The sequence below is a fragment of the Pleurodeles waltl genome, chromosome 3_1 (assembly GCF_031143425.1).
Source record: "Pleurodeles waltl isolate 20211129_DDA chromosome 3_1, aPleWal1.hap1.20221129, whole genome shotgun sequence".
Classification (NCBI taxonomy): Eukaryota; Metazoa; Chordata; class Amphibia; order Caudata; family Salamandridae; genus Pleurodeles; species Pleurodeles waltl.
In genome coordinates, this window is record NC_090440.1 from 191,279,961 (window position 1) to 191,296,740 (window position 16,780).

Below are 16,780 nucleotides of genomic sequence, written 5' to 3' on the forward strand. Positions count from 1 at the left end.
AGAATGTGGAATGAGACACCAAACAGCCAATAGCATGGTGTGAGGGGGAATTATTCCTCTGGGTGAAGTCAAACTACACTCTGTATATTAAGAATTGGTAGCAACAGGTTGAGCAACAGCTACACTGTCAGTCCAGGCCTAAAATTACTCTACTGGTCATCAACCACAACTGTATCGTAGCAGTAGTGATTTTCCAAGCCTTTTTTGTTACAAAGACCATGGGTAGATAACTTCTACAAGCAAAACTTACCAAATATGTTGCTCTATGCATTCGTGACTCATCACCTGAGACTTGCCATTTAGGTAAAAAACCTCAGGCGTGTAGAAGCCCTCAAGCAACACGCTCCATAATCCATGACCATTACTTCAGTAGGCCATACCTCATATTTAGTGATGTAACTTAGTAAAGTTCCTATAACAACTGTTTTGAGATCATACTAACACATCAAGATAGTTTTATCATTATGTTTGCAGATATAATTTTGTGAGTTCCTGGTGAGTAGACCCGCTGAAGGCCCTTGCCATCCTTGAACTGCTACACAGACAAGTAATGGAATTACTCAGTTGCTATAGCAACCAGGGACAGATGTGGAAGGTAGTGAGAGAGAAACATTGCACTGATTTTCCCTATTGTGCTATGTTAAGCACTTGTCTGGAGCGATACAGGAGGATTCAATGACTGAATTATGGTAAGACACTGCATGGGCCGCAAGATAATTGATATGGTGCATAGGCTAACAGTATGGCCAAGATTTCAGCCTGCTAGTTTCAATGGTGGCAGCTGAGGATCAAACCAGTAGTATTCAAACCTTTTAATGCTGCAACCTGCCAGTGGAAAAAAATCATCAGCCCCCCCTTTCGAATTTATCACATTTATTCTATTTTACATTGGCAATATTTAAATATGTCTAGACCCATTTGAACATTGCAGTTGAGTTTTCTTACTGTTTTAAAAATGCAATCAAGTACATGCTGTCAAACATACAATTCTGGTCGGCCAGGCCTTACTAATGTGTAAAAGTATCCACAGTGTGATTATTAGAACTGGGGTGGGAGTTTTGAAGACTATTTGGAGTCCCTTCCCTTTTAAACACATATTCCCAGCTTGATTATAAAAGACAAAACATGTTAGTGATTGCCCATGACAGAGCGATTTGCTGCTGCTAAATTTCAGCTTAAAACAAAGCCCTTTTAGCAGCATAATGCTTCTCTTGGGCAGAGCCCAGCACCCCCTACCCCCCAAGGGTTCAGTTGAGGCCCCAGACTTGCCCTCCAAGTTTGAAGACCCCTGCTCCAAGCCAAGATACAAGGAGATCATCCTTGGTCTCAGTGCAAACCAAACCAGAGAGGAGCAATAAAGGGAGCGACAAGGTACTCCAAGGCACTACACACAACATAAGTGAAGAGAGGAAAGAGGACTAGGGGTGCAAGGGAACCGAAATAGGAAGAAATAAAGATGAGGGGTGAAAGAATGGGTGCAAACTAGTATGAATGAAGAGAGACAGCAACTAGCAACTTTTTTGCCAGGCATCATCTGCATGTTAGCTAGAGGCTTAACTAGTGAGACTACCCCTTCTACAGTGGAAGTGTCTTGTGACCAGTAGGTCAGGTTAGCAGTCTAGTGTTTGAGTCTTTTAAGTTTGGATCTCGGGTCTCCAGCCCATTTTCATCCTTCGTCTGATCCCATGTTTCTGCTGAGACTGACTCTTCTAGATTTCAAGTTTTGGAACTTGGATTGCAATTGAACTGAGTAATTCAAAAGTGTTTCTCTGATGTCCCTTTTAGTGGAGTCGAAGCTAACCGTGGGCCACCAGATGTTTCTGCCACAGTTTATAAGGGGCAAAATCTTGACAGCATAGCCTAAATTAAAAGTATTTACAGATAGGCTCCTATAACTCTTATTACATCAATTGAAGGCTATTAAAATTTTTCTTAATCCTAGCTTTAATGTCCTCAAAGTGGGACTTATGTATTCATGGACCAATTGGAGGGGGTGCCGGTGAGGTAGCCCCTCCTGTAGTTCCAGGGGCAGAACATGCCATACTCCTGTTGTCTTCCGAGTATAATGCCAGCCACTCTATGCTCTGCTGCAGCCTCACCTGACCATGTCAACGAAATAATGATGTATCTTCTGCATAGTACATTGGTGGCACAGGGGCAGCTTCAAGTAGTGCAGAATGATAACTAAATCAACGGAGGGTCAGCCAGCGAGAGAGGTGTGAAATCATAGGAGCCACAGTGCATCCATGTTTTGCTCCATGGCTAGATGGCATTTTAGAGAACAATGTGCTGTTACCTGATTGCCGAACTTGTTGAATAAAATTATGATTAAATAGCCATTAAAAAATACACCACAGCTTACCCCCTTTCAAGTAAATCAGCTGCAGCTTTAAAGTCCTCGAATCAGCAGTGGAATTTCTGCCTTAGCCGGACATGCTAATACCAGACAGGGTTGGATGAATCCTTTAATGTAACTTGTAAGGTAGCCACATGGGCTGCTGCGCATGTTTGCTGCACCCACGACAGTCCCCATCAGTTGGACATGTTTATGACACACCTTCTTTGTAGGAGGAAGTCTTCACACGGAGCTCTGCCTACGCAGGTTTCAGGCTTAACAAACCGTTGTGTATCACCTCGCACTTCAGTTTCTTTCGTATTGATCTCGCCTCCTTTATAATTTTTCTCGGATTGTCTCATTGCTGGAAGCGAGGGGCGTCTAATTAACAGGATTATCTGTGAAAAAGAGCCGTTTGTTTATGCGTTTAGTATGGAGGTTACGTGCTTGCCTAAGCCATCATTAAATTGGTCTCTTAGTGAATTACAATTTTACCATTTCTCTAAACTGCTGATTTTCTATAGTGCATCCTGGCATCGCGTCTGCCATTAAAGTAGTGATGTTGGATTCTTGTTACTCTTCTTGATAATTAAAAGGAGGACTCCCCATGAACATAGATCGGGAAGTACCTCCCCCTTTGAGGTACATGGGCACACAGATCAGGTTGGTTGGAGTCGGAAGCTTGCATTTCGATATTCTTCAATTGCATCAGTGTAGTCTAGTGCCTTGGAAAATCAAGGGAAAGTGCAACTTAGAGGCGGCGATTAATTCCCAGGACTTGATGGTAGGAGGATCAGGTGCAAAATATGAGGATGCGTTTTCCTCTATTATCAGAGCTCCAAAGAGCAACAAGTCTAAGAAAGATGGTCATTGCTCACTGCTATTCCAGGATCAGGTGGAGGGCTTTGTGCCACAGGCTAAACTGTAGTGCATGCAGGCGGAGCAGGTCTTTCTTGCCACTCTGCCTAAAATGTTTGAACATTTCTCCAGTTCTAATGTCCTTAACCTGTGACAACGCATTCAGCATGGCATCTGTTTTATTACCATTTTCCAAAGTGCTAAACAATCTTCACCATGGCAGTAATCTGCTAAACTTTAGCAGGTGTATCACCTTCCAAATTACCTCCTCATTTTGTTGAGTAGTACGTGACCAGACCAGGGCCTTCTTACTCGAAACACTGAAAACAAATCAAAATAGTTTCCTATTACTTGTTAACTTCTCAGCATTTTAGAAAAACGGTGTCAAAACGGATGTCATGTAAATGCTTTCAAGGTGCATGTTAAGTAATCCAGCTATATTCAATGTGCGGCATTCTTCTCTTAACGTGCTGTAAGCCTACTTAAGCTTTGTTTTTCTGCTTTTCCCAATTATTATCACCACTAACTTTATTTTTTACAGGTTCCAGTTCACAGGCTGGCCTGCATGCTTCCAAGTACGTATGCGTTCTCTATGCACCAGAACATGTGAGGCATCTGAACTGTGGGTGGCATGACCATGGGCAGCAGAGCATTAGAGATCTCAGGAGTGCGTGGATCAAGGCCAGATCGGCTGGTGGCGTAGCTGACTCGGACAGATAGTCTGCACCTCAGCTCTCTTGTTTTTAATCATATGGTAGAGGGGCACAATTTAGCCTACTCATACACACTTTACGTTATTCTGCCGTGGGATTGGGACAGTAGAGCTCCCACTATCCTCAGCACAGGGCAGCACTGGACAGTGGGCGCCTTTCAAACCTTTACAAATTGCTTCCTCAGTGTTTGGTGGGAGGGCCCTATGATAAAGTATTCCTTACTGCGGAAAGAGGGTCCCACTGCCTCTGAGATGAAAAGGACGCAGTGTACTACAATTGGGTCTTAAAATTAATTAGGGATAATAGAACCAAGTGATGTACATTTTCCAAAGACTGCCATACCTTTGTTTCTACAGAGTTTTGGCAGGGAGGACGTATACCTGTCTGATTCATTGTCATCTCTCTCTCTCTTTTTCTCTCTCTCTGTTTCTCTCTCTCTCCTTTCTCCTCTCTCTTGCGTCTCTCTCTACACTTTCTCTCTCCAATCTCTCTCTGTCTCTCTCTCCTTTCTCCTCTCTCTTGGTCCTCTCTCTACACTTTCTCCCTCCAATCTCTCTCTGTCTCTTTGATATTAGACAGAGCCCCAGTTCTCTTGACTCAGTTCCCGTAACTCTAAAGTTTGTCTGATGCTCGGTAAATATAGCCCTACTGATATATGTGCAATCCCAGTGCTTGTGTAAATACCCTCCAAGAGCTACAAACGTCTGTATATACAACTTTAATCCAAAAGACCCCTGTGTGTGCAGATCACTCCAGTGCAGCCCGGATACCTCCTGCAAGGCACACCCAGTTGGCTTCTAATTTTCTGCAGGCTCTGAAAGAACAAATGCTTGCTTTTCACACCGGGTTGCTCTTGGCCTGTGCCACTCATCCAAGGTTTCAGAGAAAGAATGTTATTTCAGTGGAAGTTCCCAGCTGCCAGCCTTTATAGGGGTATACCTTTGTTACTTGGAAAATCTTCCACTAGTCTGCTCACACGTACTATGTGGACATTACGCAGTATCCTGTGAGAAACACTTGAGCTTTACTGCTAAAAGAAAGCTCCTGCTTGTCTGAAGATGCTACTCTTTATTTCTAATTGATGTAGACTGCTCATAGGTACGACAGGAGGAGGTCCTTAAACGCAGCCTATTGCAACCAGTCAGTCAAATTTGTAGAGCATGGCTATATCACCTGTGAGGGTCTTGAAGCGCTGGGGGAACAAACTGCTAGTTATTCTATTGGTTGAACATCCAAGTCTTGAGGTCCTTCCTGCACTGCTGGAGCGATGGAGAGGCTGTGAGGTGCAAGGGTAGGTCGTTCCTGTCCTTAGCCGCCAGGTGGGAGAAGGAGCAGCCTCCACTGTTTGTCCGGTGGAAGCAACGTGTGGCTGCTAGGGAGAGGGAGTCAAAGCGGAGTTTCCTGGCAGGTAGGTGGAAGTTCACTCGAGTGTTGAGGTACACCAGTTCTTCATTGTGTAGTGCCTTGTAAACGTGGCAGAGAAGCTTTAACTGGCATTTCTTTGTGACTGGTAGCCAGTGGAGCTTCCTGAGGTGCGGGGTGATGTGAGTCTGGGGAGGTCGAGGATGAGTTTGGTTGCAGTGTTCTAGATAATCTGGAGTTTCTTCATGAGTTGTGTGGTGTTCCGATCTAGAGGGAATTGCCGTAGTGTAATCTTCTGATTACAAGAGCTTGTGTGACTGTTCACCTAGTGTTGGGTGGGGGCCATCTGAAGATCTTACTGAGCATTCGGAGGGTGAGGAAGCAAGTGGAGGAGACGGCGTTGACCTGCTTCTGAATGGAGAACTGGCTGTCTAGAATGATGCCAAGGTTGCAGGCGTGTTTGGGGGTTTATGTGGGTGTATTTCACTCTGCTGCTGGCGGAGAAGATGGGGTCAAGTATGTCCTGCGGAGTGAGTGGGGTGGGTGACCAGCTGTTTGAGCTCGAGGTTGGCCATACTTCCTAGGATGTCAGCCGTGTTGGCGTCTTTGGTGTTCTCCAGGTGGAAGTTGAGGTCTCCTAGGAAAATGTAAAGATTAGAGTTGATGGAGAGGGGAGTAATGAAGTCGGGGATAGAGTTGTAGAAGGCGGGGCAGTGTCCTGTAGGTCTGTAGGCGAGGGTGCCTCTCATGGTGGTTTCACTGTTGTTTCGGAGGTGGAGGTTGAGGTGTTCTATGAAGGAGTTGGTGGTGGTGGAGCATTTGAGTTTCTCCTTGTATATTATATTATGGTCATGCTGCCACTGTGTCTGTTGAATCGGTCCCAGTGTGCAATCTTGTATCCATCGGGGTGGCTCTGACGATGTCTGGAGCGGATGTGTGGTTCAGCCAGGTCTCAGTGATGAAAACAGCATCCGGGGCATGGGTCGTGATGGTGTCCCAGGTTTCTGTGGCATGTTTTGCGAGTGAGTGTGCATTGATCAGGAGGCATGGATCTTTCCGAGGGTGTTGGCGACAGCCGTGTTGGTGGTTGTGTGTGATGCAGTTTGGCAGGTGGACGTAGTGTGGGTGGTTTCCTGAGTGATGCAGGTGAAGTGGCATTTTCAGAGAAAAAAGGGGCTTCAGTGGGCTTTGGGGAGACATGGGTGCATTTGTTGTTGTCCTGGCATCTGGGGTTAAGCGTGCAAAGTTCATCCGAGGTGCAGCGGTGGCGGTCCATCAAAGTTAAGGGCTCTGGCCGTGGTCCCGGTGCGTGTGCGGCGTGCCCTCGGCGTACATACACCATGTGGCCACAATGCGATTCCCATGGCAGAGAGGGGATGGGTGCAGGGTGGGGGCGAGAGCCGATAGACCTCTGTGGGGGTGAGGGACCTGGCGTGGCAGAGAGGACCAGGTGAATGGAGATCAGTGAGTACTGGCTGGGCAGGGGCAGCAGGCGGGGCTGACCTGGGAGGGGGCAGGCAGCCCGAGGGGCGGTGGCGCTGGTAAGGAAAACCAGGGGAGCACTCTGGGGTAGGAGGCTGTGGTGGTGGGGGAGCGGAGTCGACAGGTGGAGGGGCAAAAACTGAGCACAGGCACAGGAGGGAGTACAGTGCAGTAGGATGGTCCCAAGGGAGTTGCATCTTTTGTTTCACAGGTTATTGCAGATCTCTCAGCAGTGTAAAGCACTTTAAATATACCATGCTCATCTAAAATTGAAAATCTCAATTTCCAGTTTGAATTATTCTAAGTAGAGACTCTGAGTTACAAGCTGGGATTTCACTCACTGTTGATCTTTCACTCTTTTGCTGGTACCTTAGTGACTGTATCAGCTTCCGAAGCTGCAGGAAATCCTAAATGTCAGATTCTCTTTAGAAGGTTGTATCTAATCTCTCGGGAATCCACAGAATGTCTCCAGTTAGAGCTTCATGAAAGGTGCTACAAGATTTATTTTTTGGGCTTGAAAGGCAACAGTCGTATTTTGTATACAAGGCCGTACAACCATTTCGTCTTCAGAGCTTTTTGTTATGGTCTTTGAGATTGCTCTTTCTAGCCCAGAAGCTTCAAGTTGAAGATTGTTAAAGTGATCAGTTGAGAAAATTTCTTTCATTGTTCTTCAGTTTGTAACTGGTTCAAGCCCCCCTTAAAGGATACATTTTCAGTCCAAATTATTTTGCAGAGTTAAGATGCTCCTTTAGCTTATTTTAACATACCACTGTAAAACACCATGATCGATCCACCCTCCAGCTTTAATACTGCCAAGGCACGTCAGCGGCATCATCACACTGACTAGCCCAAATGGTACACTTGATTGTAAAAGTTGACATGCTTAGTTTTTACATGTACCCAGAGTTTAAACGTGGCTGACCCTACATTGTCTATTGTGTCCTGGGAAGCACATCTATGTCATTACTGGGATTTCTCCATTGTACATCAGATCTGGCCTGCAACATCTGCTGCTTTTCCAGTACTAAGACTCATGTAGTCTCTTCTGTGACAGATCACTTCAAATCCACGGCTCTTCCTGCAGTGTGAGCTTAAATATTAATCTTCCCCATTCTTGACCTGCACCATAACCTTTTGTTCTCTTGTGCAACTGTGGCTGTTCTCAACCTCCACAGTACTTCTCATTTGACCACAATGCTGCCACTGTACCATGATAAGAGCACCTATCTAAATATTGCAGGCCTCACCCAACAATTTACATACAGGTCAATCTACCAGAAACACCCTTATCAACACTCAACCACTGTATAACTGCAGTACAACACCTCAAGGTCTGTCCATGCGCCACAGTCTCGACCTGCAACATTCACTGCAGTTGTGAGCCCTGCACATCCTTCTGACATTCATCCTAGGACCACACCTACAGCATATATTACACTTCGGAGCTGTGCACGTAATTCTGCAGTCTTGTCAAGCAGATTCCGTTGACATTTAATTAATCATGTAACTTGATTTATTTTTATATAGCACTTCCTGTCAAGTCTGCCATCCCTGATCCCAGTATAGAACAGGTGTTACTATAACCCAATTTAATGTTGTTCAGTTTACCGACTTCCCTTTTCCAGGATTCAAAATTATAAACTGCAGCTCACTATGTGTGTCAGCCTTGATAGTTTAACTCTGCCACCCTACATTGTGCGCTGACCTCTGCCAGTAGGTCTGTCAGTCCTCCTGCAGCATATATTGCTGTTTTGCACTTAGACCTGCACACATCTCTGTTCTCCCTGATGTTAACCAGCAGCATCTGTTTCTGATCTCAGTGGAGGCAGGACATGAATTTGACAGCCCTTCATTCTTGACCCACAGAACATTTGCTGCCCTGTTTTTTTGGGTACCTCCAGAGGGCCTTGAGACTATGCAGTGCTCCTGCCTGCTGCCCATCTTGGTGCATGTAGACTTTAGCGGATCCCCTGTCTCCGCTGTGTATTCCTCACTTGTGTCTTTCCTTTGACACTCTTCTCTTTCTCCCTCTTTGAGGGAGCAGAGTAGAGTGGTGGGAGCATGCTTCTGGTGTGTAGTGGATATTTGGTGGTGGTGGTTGCTTTTGCTTCCTCAGTATTGCATTGGGGAACTTGGCTTGGCTTGGGGGAAGTTGCTGGTTGTAGCAAGTGATGTGCATTTTCTACCCAGTAGAATGTATTCAGACATTCAGCTTGTAGAACCAGCTAGGTTGGTAATGCTTTTTATCCTTGATTTTGAGTCTTATTGCTGGTGTGAGCTTCCCCTCAATTAATGCCTCGAATCTCATCTTTGTTTCCAGGTGATAAGTGCCAGGACACGTTAGACGTTGCAGAGAAGATTGAGTCCTTGGAGCAAGAGGCAACAGTCAAAAGTGTCAATGCTGCCCTAACCAAGACACCCAGAGAGGCAGGAAAGAGGAGGCCTAAGGTAGTTGCGGAACCAGTGGATGCATTCGCAGAACCAGAGAATGAAGATACAGAACCGAAGGCAGGAGTTACTGAACCAGAGGGAGGAGTTGCAAAACCAGAGGAAAAAGTTGGCTTAGCTGCCACAAAGAACCAGACATTAAGTGAGGAGACAGAGGAAATTATCTCCTGTCATCCTGGAAAGAATGGTAGTAGGCCACAGTCATTGAAAAGAAAGACCAAACCGCTCACTTCGAAACTGAACAAGCCCACACGGCCTTCAGGCATTAAGAGCAGAGTCTTCCAGTCTCAGAAATTGTGCAGGTCTTTTCAGCTTAAACTGAAAAATCTATCTAATAGCAGCAAAAAGGACAAAGACTGCTTGAAAATAGGTCACACATCCTGTGCAAAGCCAGCCCGTGTTTGTCTGAAAAAAGCAATGGCCCGTACGGCTAGGAAGACGCTGAGCACTTCCAAAGTCCTGCACCTGAGAAACTCAGTGGTCCAGATCAAATTTCAACAGGTCCTCCCAGTGACACGCAGGCCAAAGCAACCAAGAGTGGGACATGATTGTGTACCTCTGCACAAGCCCTTCCGTCAAAAAAGGCGCTGCGTGGAGCGGGCCACCAAACAGACACCATACCCCGAGCTGGTGGGCAAACGCATCCGCCACCTGTATGAAGAAAATGACAAGACTGAGGCTTGGTATGAGGGAGTGGTGCTAGGTATCTACCAGCAGCATCCCAACCCCCTAAAGATTGTGTTTGAGGTCCGATATGATAGTGAGCCCAAGTGGCGGTACTACCTTGAGCTGCTGCAGGACTTTGAGAACGGCTGGCTGGAGCTAGACGAGTGACATTGTGGCAGCGGTAGTGTCGCTGCTACATGCAACTCATGGACCCACACTGGGGAGCTCAGGTCCATCATGAACAGGAAACCAAGCTGCTACTCTGGTTAGACAATCTTTGACACACTCCTCTCAGATCGACTGCTACCTCTTTGTCGGAGGCAAAAACGGGTTGTTTTTAAAACATTTTTTTTTAGATCTATCTAACCTGGTCCATCCGGTTCTGTGTAAGGATGAGGAGACTGCCCTGCCTCATGTTCCCAATATTCACTCATGCTTGTCCTCTGTTTGCAAAACCTTTTATTTCCTTAAAAAACAAAGAATACTTTGTTTCTCTTCTTGCACAGGTTTTATTTCTCATTGCAACTGATTGAACAAGGATGTTCTAGGAATTGGGGGAATAGGGTCTTGTGAAGATATATTTGTATACATTCTACTGAGCTATTCACCACGTTATTTGCATTTTTCAACAGTATACCAGGAACCGTGAGTGTCCAGCAAAAGCATAACAGATGTGCCTGTCAGCACGTCAATCATCCAAAAGCCTCAAAGGTGCAGCCCTTGAAATGGCCCATGAGAAACACTACTGTCGGGGTTTTATTTCCAACCTGGACCACAGTGAGAACGTCTATATAAGGAATAAAGTGCTATATTGCTAGCCATTTTTAGAGGAGACTAGCCCTTCCCACTAACAGGTGTTCCTGGTACGTTGTTCAAAAGACCACTAAGTAGCTAAATTTTAGTAATATTGCAGAATATAAAGTGCTGTTTGTTAGTAGTTGTGCGTGATTTGAAAACTAGCTGTTCTCTTACAGCTGTTATTGTAAGTAAGCTATTGGGAGTTAGCCATCAAAGGGAATTAAAGAAATGGATAAAAAACAACATTGCAGTAGGGCGAGGCCTTGGAAAGTAACTTCTCTGATACCTGGAACAAAATTTACTGCAAAACCAAAGGTTGATGTGGATGCAAGTCATACGAGTGTGTAAGTGTTTGTGCATATTCATTTTAAGGTTATTGTACCACAATGCTAAGTAAGCCTGGACATATCCTGAATTGTTACATTCTGACGTGCTTCCCACAGTGCAGAGGAAAACTGCCTTTTATGTCCTGGCTTGTTTAGCATACTTGAAAACTGGCCTTAACCCTGAAATAAGATGGGTTTAAAGATTTTTGTTCAAAAAGGGTTTTAAAACAAGTGTAGATTTTGAACATATTCAGATTTAATGCTGAGGGTGAGCTCTGTTAGCATTCAAGTAAACATGACAATTTTAGTTTCTAAGAGTAAAAAAAACCAAATGTAATGTAAGGAAAATGAACGATGATTTTGAGTGCTTGGTGAAATAGTTTGTGCTATGACGTTGGTTTTTGTCCCAACCACACAAAGCCTGGTTTCTTATGACACTTTAAGACCCACACAGTGTCTCCATAACAATGACGTTTGTCATCCCTGTGCTGCTAATTCTTCTTAACCATGCATTATACAATTCTTAGTGGTGGCCATTAATGTTGAGCGCCTGTTCGAAAATGGTTTGGATGAAACCCTTTCAACTATGCTGTGCTTCATAGCACAGCAAGGAGACTGCCACCAGCACCTCTGTAGATACACCAGTAGAGACCAATGTGTTTGTTGACTGGTTATCTGCTGCTACATCTACTGAGCAGCACATTTACTATCAACATAGCAAACAGACTGCTGCCTCAAAAAGAGCCGGGCCAATTGGGAGCTGAAAATAAAGTATCTAAAATATTTTTAAAATATTTAAAGCTGGATTAGCTTGTGGTGGCCTTTCTTTTCCTCGCAGCCCATACCCTAACCGCTCTGTCATGTGGTGGGGCCAGCTCTTTCCTGCAGCATTTATTTCTATATTTCTTTTTTTAAAACACACCACTTTATTTGGTCTGTTTCCTGTTGCAGGGCTTAATCGAATACATTCCTACCATTCCCCTCCAACTACAAACTTTGGCCACAAAATCTGAAAAAGTTGCATGATTCAGAGTTTGGCAGAGTTTGGGAGTAAATCTTTGCACACATCAAGGATCCTGACTGATTGGGCAGCACTAATGCAGCACATGTAGCTGCAGTGAATGCCTGCTCTCCGCATGCAAGTCTGAGATCGCTAGCAGAGTAAAGTTATCAATCCTTCATGGGTTAGCTGAGAAGGGTGGGGATTGTCACTTCGATTACCTTTTTGAGCCTAGGAGGCAATCACAAATAGTTCTGTGGTATTTTGTTTTATTCAGCAATCTGTATTTGGGACATAGGTTCATTGAGTACAGAAAGTCATATTTCTGCAGCATGTAGTGCATTGACAGCAGAAATCTAAGCTGACACAGTTCTGATGAGTACAGTTGCTGTAACTGTATCTTTAAGAAAATTGTGGTCTTTACCGATTCTGCACCTTCTCTTGAAATTTAGATTGGTGCCACTAGAGAGAAATTCAGTTGTAGGGCAAATACCATTTTGGTGTGTGAGTAAAAGTGAGTGTAGCTAATAACTTTTTTTCAGTGCACATCTGTTTCATGGTCATAGATTTATTCCGACGTTCAGGCGAAGTTGTTGTGGGTTAGCAACATTGTGACCTATGTACTCACTGGGAATTCAGTATATTAGCCCTGCAACTATAGTCGTAAAGCACCCATTTTGAGGTTAATGCAGTACCAGACGGGAAAGAAGCACATTTTTAAAATTCTGTGGTGAATTTGACACACGATATACTTGTACTGCACTGTGGCTGCTTAGCTGTTAAGTGGCATTGTATTTTATTGTGTCACCTGCCTGTAAGCGTAGTAGGACGTTTGTCCCTTTAACAATCATGTTGTCAGTCATTACTGGGTAGCAAATCCCGGCAATGACTTGATCATCATATGGATGTGTCTTATTTGTGATCTGTTGTGTAATGGAACATTATAAAAGCATAGGCACTCTGCCAAATTTCTTGAGATTGGGCGACATATTTACAAAAAAAACAGTTTGCCGAAAAGCATTCTTGCCCGATTCGATTGGCCTGCCGTCCTTTATTGTGCCAGTTCATTAATGTTTGTTTGACACCTCACAGTTGAAAGGGCAGACACAAGATAAAATCAGGGTTTATGTGGAGAAGAGGGGCGTTCACACTCTGGACAATCAGACATTCTTTCACACACAAACACACACCTAGGAAATGGGAGAGTTCCCGGGGCTATTCACATATTTGAAAAAGCGAAAGGCTGAGGAAAATTAGGTGGTTTTATACCACTAGAAGGTAAAGGAAGATTGGTGACTCAGGATGTAATATCCAGAGAGGTACGCCCGCACTGGTCTTTTTAGGTTGCAGCCACCGAATCACTGTAATTATGCAAGTTATGGGTCACATTAGAAGTTTAAATTCTGGAGTCACCTCTGTTGCTCAAGGCCCAGGTGATGCTGTCTTTGCTGAGAATTTTTCTTGAAAGCAGAGGAATACCCTTATAACCAGACAAACCGCAACCATTAAATAAAAATAATCAGAAAATATACCAATTTGAGGTCTTTCACATGGCCTAACTCCGCTGTACAAATGCTGATGACCTAGTGTCTTTGCACTTCGCTGCCAAGAGACCGCAGTTGAGAGACTTAATTCTGTGAGTCCTGGCGTTTTAGCAAACGGCAGTTGGGATTCTGCAAACTTGCTGTAGGCAAAATTACATTTTACCGCTTGTCATAATAGTTCCCATAATAAGAAGGTGTTTTTAGGCCATTTGTTGCAGCTTTGCACCTCCTTCTGTTTATTTGTGACAGTGTTGTCAAGTAGCTGCCTGCAACAGCCTTCATGCAGATCCGACCCGTTGAACCCTAACAGGAACTGTGTATTCCTATCCCAGCTCTAGTCAAGGAGGACATTGTCATTGCTTTCACCAGGGCCCATGCCATCTATACTGCTTATGCAGCATAATACAAAATAACCATATGGCAGTGGGAGTTTCATTTGAGTTGTATCTTCATAGCAAAGACATTGCCCAGGGATTAATGTGCTTGCCAAGGTCTGTCAGCATTCTACTATGGGGTCCTGAAAGGTGGGGGTACATGCACTGACTGTGCATAGGTTTTCAATCAAAAGAGAGTTTCCTATCAAAAGGTATTGTATGAGGTCTGCAGTTTTGGTCCAGATTTACATCTCACAAAAATTAAATTTACAAAACACTAATGTTTCGCTGTTGCAAAAATGAGTTGTCAGATAACACTTTGGGGTTAAAATAGTTGTCAAAGTTGCTAAATCCCAGCTTCCAGAAATTTTAGTGATAGGGTCGCCAACTCTTAAGAATATTATTTGGGGAGGGGGGAGGCTTGGCCTGAAAAAGTTTGAAGACCTCTGCCTTACACTGTTATAAAAGAGCCCAAGTGACATAGACAGAGGCTGTTTCCAGGGGGAGAAAGGAATCATTTCCCGTGCAAAAAGCTGAATGTTTCTTTTCACTGCTAGTTCAGACAGGAGAGATGCTTTAATTTCTGAATACATGGAAGCTGAGGGACTGGATTTAACGTTCCAGTTTCCAAGTGTAGCAAAATCAGCAATACCTCTCATCTTTCTAATGTGGATGAAGTAAATAACCATTACATTTATGTAAAAAAAAAAAAAAAAAGTTTTTTTGTGAACTACCTCTAAACAATGTTTTACTTGTAGAGCTGAATATGATCACAGAAGACCATGTGCGTCATGTAGGACCAGTCCATCCTGCCACTGGGTCTTCAGCTTTTCTCTGTAAGTTGCGAGAGAGGAGGTAAAGAATCCTAGTGCAGAAACATTTGAAATTCGCGGTTAAGCATATCATTAAAATATGTCTGCATATTTCTGTGGTTTACCATGTTCTTCATTTTTCATGAGTCTTTTTTCCAATTCATGTTGGTCACCCTTCCTTTTGTGTTTGCACCCCGGTCCCATTCTCTCTGACACCGCCTTGTTGTTGCCCATAGGACCACCTTTCCAGTGCCTTTGGACCCTACATTCCATTGGGCCATATTTTCCATTCCATTGTTAGTGGGCCATCCATACCATTATTGGACCATCCATACCATTGTTTTTGGTCTTTTACTGCTGTTGTCCTTGGCATTTTCTTGTCTTTGTTTATAGCATCCTTTTATCATTGACCATTGCTTCTTGATTTAGGCATCCCTATCCAAGTGTCCTGTGAATTTCCTTTGCGTTGTCCTTAGACTTTCTTTTCGTTTGTGTGCTATTTTTGTTGTTGTCCTTGGGCACTACTTACTATTGTCCTTGGGCTTTTTTTCTCATTGTTATTGGGCTCCATTTCCCATTGTCTTTCAACTGACATTCACATTATCACTGGGCCTTTGTTGCTGTGGTTCGTGGACCTTAAGTCTTTGTACTTATTCTTTTTGGTCCTATAGCTTGTTGTTTCGACTTCCTCTGAGCAAAGAGGCAAATGGAGAGAGAGACGTATCTTCCAGAAATGTGCCTTAACATATTTGCACACGACCTTTGGTGCTGCTCTGTTTGGCTATCAAGCTTTTGTCTTAGCTAGCCTCCTTGCAGTTCCTTTGTAACACTGCCACTATGACCTGGTTGTGGTGTCAGCAACAAATACATAAATTATTGTCTTCTGCAAAAAAAAAAGACCTGTTCATTAATTGATTTGGGAAGGTTTGTGGGTGTCTTGTTTCCTGTAAAAATCCCTAGGTTTACGGAATTAAAACGAGTAAAGAAATGTTTTGAGTGAGAAGAAGGTGACGTTCCTCTTAAAGCACCAATAAAGTACAATTTAAAATCTTCTGTTTTCTGTATTAGAACAGGTTGTTACCACTTTTGCTGTATTTGTTGTGACCGGAGCCAACCCTTCCCACTCCAAAGGGTTAATTATTAATAAACCCTCTACTCCTGAGGGGTGCAATGTGAATAGCAATGTACAGAGTGCCTTTGAAACAAATGTTTCTACTTATTGTAATTTTGTACAGTTTTAATTCGGAGCCAAGTTATTAAAATGTTATTTAATATTTTGTATGGTTCAACATTGTAAGGTGCTGCAGCACAATTAAAGCAAGTTCTTATTTTTTGAAGCTTTTGTCCTGGTGTGGTCCTTGAAGTTTACATGTTTTGGTTTTAGTCTCACACTTTCAAACAATATTTTGAATCAAGTTCACAAATGACTTCAAGGATGCTAAAAATGAGAGATTTGTGAAAAATAATCTACCTCTTGCTAATACTTCTGGGAGTCCACTGCAGTCTAATGTGTACACCTTACTTGTTACGACAATCTTAAAATGTATACTACCTTAAACGTGTCCTAAATAATAAATGTATGCAGAAAATAGGCAGTTCTCCATCCCTCTTCCCCTTGCCATCATTTCAGAAAGTATAAGGCTGGGGCCAAAAGTTTTATTGAGAAGCCCACTGCCTGCTCCATCGAAGGGAAGGGTGTTGAATACTAAGGCTGCATAGTCTTGGATCCACCTCAGGTCTCTTTAATCCCTACCATACACTCCCTGCCCCTTAATCTCACTCTTGCAGGCTTCCTGCCTTGAACACTTTTTTCAATCTTTCTCCTCCCTCAGCCCTTTTTACTTTTCTCTCTCTTGCTCTGGATCAAAGTCTGTTGAGGAAAAATAAATGGTGGTCTCAAAAAATGAGTGCTGGTGGGCCCCACTTTCAACCACTGACTCAATTTAAGCACTGCATCACTCCCAACTGCAACCTAGTCCCGAGGCCATGTGTCAGCACTCAGCAGCGGCAACCATGATCATGTGATGGAGTGCAGCCTATATGAGAGGGACCACAGCTAAAC

At 43.8% G+C, this 16,780-nt stretch overlaps 1 protein-coding gene across 2 annotated transcripts in view; it reads left to right on the top strand.

Moving 5' to 3' along the window:
• The window catches only part of C3_1H15orf39 (chromosome 3_1 C15orf39 homolog), a 114,259-nt gene extending 98,204 nt beyond the window's left edge, over positions 1 to 16,055 (top strand). The window contains exons 3-4 of one of the 2 annotated variants that reach the window (XM_069222156.1): positions 3,735 to 3,768; positions 9,071 to 9,206. In XM_069222156.1, the coding sequence (XP_069078257.1) occupies positions 3,735 to 3,768; positions 9,071 to 9,074 (38 nt within the window). In that variant the 3' untranslated portion in view covers positions 9,075 to 9,206. Of the gene's footprint in view, positions 1 to 3,734; positions 3,769 to 9,070 lie in introns of both variants that reach the window. The other variant, XM_069222155.1, reaches the window with a different exon arrangement.
• Positions 16,056 to 16,780: the final 725 nt, after the last annotated feature.